We start from the raw sequence: 4847 nt of genomic DNA on the forward strand, positions 1-4847 counted from the left end.
AAATAATAATAATAATAATAATAATAAATAAATAAATAAATAAATAAATAAATAAAAATAAAATTGCCAGTCGTAGTGGTGCAGGCCTGTAGCCCCTGCTACTCAGGAGGCTAAGGTGGGAAGATCACTTGAGCCCAGGAGTTCTAGGCTGCTGCAAGCTATGATTATGCGACTTTACTCCAACCTGGGCAACAGAATGAGAGCCCATCTCAAAAAATGAAAATAAAACAGAGAGAACAGCAAATGCCTACCTCGTTGGTGATAGTGGATGCTGAAGGAAATAATGTATGTAACCCAGAGTAGAAGCTCAATAGATGGAGTTGGGCAGCAGTGTTTTACCAGTTAGCTCTGAGCCTCCTAGCAGCCATGGTGAGGATGGAAAGCCTTTAGGTAGCAGTTGTGGCCTAATAAAAGGCGGGTGAACAGATGCTAAGAGAGCTGCACTTCCTCCTAGCTCTGAGCTAGGTGAGGGACTGGCCTGATATCTTCTTATCAAGAACTCAGACGGGACACGCAGGAGCACAGAGGGAACCCAGGAAGCAGGTGCTGATGCACATGGAGCCACAGAATCGAGTGGGGCAAGATAGTGAGTGATTTGCACAGAGGTCTTCTGCTTGCTGTAGTCTCTTTGTGGCCCCTTAAGACCCCAGCAGAACCCTCATGCCCCAAACGCTGTAACTCCCATATCTGGAAATTCCCTGAGCCTCATGCCTGACCTGCCCAGCATGGGCACCTGGGGCCTGAGCCTCTGGCTACGGGCCCACAGGGGAGGCCTGGCAGCACAGAGCCCAGCTCAGAGAAGGGATAACAAATAATATTCCACAAGTGTTTCTTGTGTGTCAGGCCCCCATGCTAGGCACAACAGCCCCACTTTACAATGAGGATGCAGAGGCTCAGATGCTGAAGGCCTCACAGCCGGGAAAGGGCAGGGCTGGATTTGCCTAAATTCTTAGCACTGCCTTTGGTGAGAGTGGCCACCCCCCACACTGGGCCACGGGTCCCAGGCAGGCCAGCCCTTTGGGGTCCTTTAAAAGAACCTGCAGGTGGCATCTTCTGCCAGGGCCTCCTGCCAGCCCAGCAGTGCCACAGACGCCTGGTATGAGGCCAGCTGGCATCATCCCACCCACTTCTAGGGGGAGACAATGGACATCATCTGCCCAAGGCACATTTTGAGGCAGGGAGGGATCCAGCCCAGGCCTGGGTGTCCACAGCACAGGAGTTGGGGGAGGAAGAGTGGCTCCCTGGAGCAGAGGCAGGTGGGTCCCTCTGTCTGGTGAGTCACTACAGTTCTCCTCTCTCCCCTAAGTTCCCCCTTAGACCCAGGAAAGGGAGAAAAGGCTCACAAGTTCCAAGGTAACGGAGCCGATGGGTATCAGGTAAGGGGAGCTGGGGTGAGCTGACTGGGGCAGGGTGGCCTGGCGGGGTGAGTGGAGCACTGGCTGGGCTCTTGAGGTCTCTCTAAGCCTAATTTTCTCCATCTGTGACAGAGCTGCACACTCCTGCCTCCCTGGGTGTTGTGAGGAGAGAAGAGGGAAAGTGGGGGGCCTGAGGGAGAGCGCTGCAGACATGAGTCTTTAGTGGAGAAAAGACCCAGGCCTCTCCCAGCACCCCAGGACACTATCACTTCTGGCCAGAGTAGCTCAGGCTAGGTTGGGTGGTGATTTCCTGTATAAATGGGGAAGTGTGCCCAGAAAGGCCAAGAAGGCAGCCCGAGACCACACAGGGGATCAGAGGAGGCGAAGAGAGCCAGGATCTGCTCACTACACCCTCACAGCAACTCTAAGAGGTCAGGGTGGCCAGGCCCTCTCTTTTGCAGAGAGAAAAACAGAGGCTCAGAGGGGTAACTTGCATGCCCTAGGTCATAGAGTGGCTGAGGTTGTCTCCAGTCCCCCCACTTCCCTGGCCCTGGGGGCATAGCCCCTTCCCCAACCCTGCAACAGGAGGAACCAGCTTTTCCTTTTCCAAGAAGGGTCCTGCTGTTATTCCCACCACCAACACTCAAAGCCCCAAAGAAAAAGGGGCACCCACTGGAGCAGGGGCCAGCTGGGGAACTGCTCCAGGCCCCCTACCCCCTCCTGGCCGCAGCGTATTAACATTCCGAGCAGGCTCCTGCCTAGCCTGACCTACTTCGGAGGCTTGCCGAGTGCAGAGGGGGAGGGCGGGGGGGAAGAGGGGGGAGGAAGAGGTGGGGAGGGAGGAGGAAGGATGGAGGCAAGAAGACAGGAGGTACCTGGTTTGGGCTTGGAGAAACAGCCACCCATGGTGAGTGGCCTGAAGATGGCCGGCAGGCAGGAGCACAGATGGGGAGCTGTTGGAGGCCTAGGGCGCCCCCCATGGGGCTGGACCCCCTGAAGGCCTTAGAGATGCTGGAGATGCCATCCTGCTGGTGCTGCTCTAGGACCTGCAGGGAGACTGGGGCCGTCATGACCGGGGCGTGTGGGCAGAGGTAGAGACACAGAGAGAGAGAGAGAGAGAGACGGTGGGAGCTTCAGAGAGTCTTACATTTGAGTTGGGAACCATGGCGTGTAGGTGAGCCTGATCCCAGAGCATGGGGCCCTGGAGGACACCTCCCCTTTGAAGCCCTCCAAGCTCAGCTCTCTCACTCCTCCAGTGGAGTTCCTCACCCCAACCTCAGCCACCCTTGGTCTAGCCCCGCAGCTGCCTTGCCCAAGAAATCCTCCCTGATTTCTGCCTCCTCATGCCCCCCTTCCCCTCTCCAAATCCCACAGCCTGAGAGTTCTTGGACCCTCCATTGTACCGGGAGACCACCATGCCTAAGCGCAAAGAGTGGGTCACCTTGGGCAAGCCAAAGCCCTCTTCATCCTTGGTCTTCTCCCTCCTACAATGCGGGTGTCATCAGGCTCCCCCTAGCCTAGCCCCACCCTGGCTAGTACTCTGGACACCCACCTCCTCTCAGGGCAGCCACTGCTCCGTGTTCCAGGCCCAGCAGTGGACTGAGGCTGCCGGGCCTTGGAAGGCCGGGCAGGGAGGGCAGGGGTCCAGGAGGCGGCCCAGCCTCCACCCTCCTCCCAGCTCAAGCTGTGGCCAGGAGGGGCTGGGGGGTGGTGTGGGGCTGGGCCAGTCCACTGGTCCCCAGGGAAACCCAGCTCTGTGGTGAACAGAAGTGGGCGGCCAGCCCGGCCCTGATGGGGTTAGGGGAAAGAGAAGCCGGGCACACAGCCCTGCCATGCCTGTGCCCAGCAGCCATAAGCTCCCCCTACCCCCGACTCCAGCCCTTCGCAAATGCCCACTAGGCCTGTGGTGCTGGGGTCTTGCCCAACAGCAGATGGGGAAAGCAAGGGGCCAAGGTCTCATCAAGGTCAAGCAGCAGGGGTATCCCTGTGGCCTCCTACCCCACCCTCCCACCTTCATCAGTTTTAAGATGGGCAGGGGCCCAGAAAGCCCCCATATCACCCTAAGGCCCTGCAAGGTGCCCTGGGGGAGGGACACCTGCACCGAAGAGAGATCACTGTAGCCCAGGTGCCTTCCAGGCTACAGGATGGGCCTTCCGGAAGATGCAGCCTACAGGTAGGACTTTGGAAGGCCCAGGGCACAGGCATAGCTGCCTTGTTTACAAATGACCTCCCCACAGTCCATCCCACTGTCATCCTCCGGTTTCCTCTGGAACTTCTTCCTGAAGTCTCACTTGAGGTGGGGCTAAGGCCCACCTGGTCTGGCCCAGATCCCAGAAGGGCTGTGGGTGGGTGCCTGAGAGCGGGGGGTGCAAACAAAAGCCCAGGTTGGAGAGAGACCATTGGTGCCTGGCCCCTGCGCCTGTCGGCCCTCAAGGTGCCCATTACAGGGGAGGAGCCGGTGACTCCCACAGCCACTGGGGTGTGCCTTGGCTCTTTCCCCCACTTGTCACCAAGGAAGGTCTGTAAAACTCAACAGCCACCTGCCCCACCTGCCCCCTCCCTGGGCACTAGGCAGCCCCTCCCCAGGTCCTGGCTTCAGCCCTGGCTCAGCCCTGCCCACTTCCTTCCTGGCTGACCTCAGGCCTCACCTGCTAGGCCACAGATCCCAGAAAAGGTCAGACCTGGTCTTGCCACTGGGGACCTGCCCAGGCTGTGCTGTCCCTTCCGGAGTACCCAGGGCCCTGAATCCCCCAGGGCCTGGGCCAGGAAGAAGACTGGGTGGGGCCCCTGTGCCTTCGGCCTACTGTGTGCTAGATTGGCTTGGAGGCCAGTCACCCCACTCAAAGGCAAAGGTCCTTGCTAGGGGCAGGGCAGTAGGGGCCCCCCAGGTTTGTGCAGAATGCCAGAGTGCTGTTCCTTGCCCATGAGCTGCCCACTGCAGAAAAGTTCTAGCAGAGTCTGTCTGTCCCAGGGACCCCAGGACCTGTGAAGCGGGACTGGATTACCCCCATCTCACTGAGCGGCCACTGCTCCACCTGACCCTCCCAGGGTTCCTGGCGCCCGCCCCGTGTGCAGGCTGGGCAGGGTCCTCTCCCCACTCCTCCACCTCTTGCCCACCCGCCCCCACTGCCTCATCCCAAGGGCTCCTGCCCAGATCGGGCTCCCAGTGGCTTCCAGGCGTTCTAGGGGTGGCATCTGATTCCAGTCCTGCCTTGGAGTGTGGGGGCTCCGCGCTCTCCCCTCCCCCACGGAGCTCAGGCGCAAGCCTCTGTCCACTCTCCTCGCCTCTGCACGTGCAGTTCCCTCGCTCTGGGAAGCCGGTGCCAGCAGCCTCGCCGGCTCTCCGTCCCGGTGCCCCTCCAGACCTTGCAGCCCGGGAAGGGGGACTGGCACACAGTGGGAAGCCGCGGCGAGCAGGGAAGGGGCGGTTGTGGGACGAGAGAAGGACGAGGTGTGCTCCGGCCCCCGGGCAGTGCCTGTGGCCACGCTTGC

At 59.6% G+C, this 4847-nt stretch overlaps 1 protein-coding gene across 3 annotated transcripts in view; it reads right to left on the reverse strand.

The window, feature by feature from the left end:
• The window catches only part of AIFM3 (apoptosis-inducing factor, mitochondrion-associated, 3), a 30478-nt gene that overhangs the window by 11352 nt on the left and 14279 nt on the right, over positions 1-4847 (reverse strand). For 2 of the 3 annotated variants that reach the window (XM_011987334.1, XM_011987333.1), the window contains exons 1-2: positions 2908-3052; positions 2231-2401 (exon numbers count right to left, since the gene is read on the reverse strand). In XM_011987334.1, coding sequence (XP_011842724.1) covers positions 2231-2335 — 105 coding nt within the window. In that variant the 5' untranslated portion in view covers positions 2336-2401; positions 2908-3052. Of the gene's footprint in view, positions 1-2230; positions 2402-2907; positions 3053-3668; positions 3709-4847 lie in introns of those variants that run through there. The other variant, XM_011987332.1, reaches the window with a different exon arrangement.

This window comes from Mandrillus leucophaeus, unplaced genomic scaffold (genome assembly GCF_000951045.1).
Source record: "Mandrillus leucophaeus isolate KB7577 unplaced genomic scaffold, Mleu.le_1.0 Scaffold308, whole genome shotgun sequence".
Lineage (NCBI taxonomy): Eukaryota > Metazoa > Chordata > Mammalia > Primates > Cercopithecidae > Mandrillus > Mandrillus leucophaeus.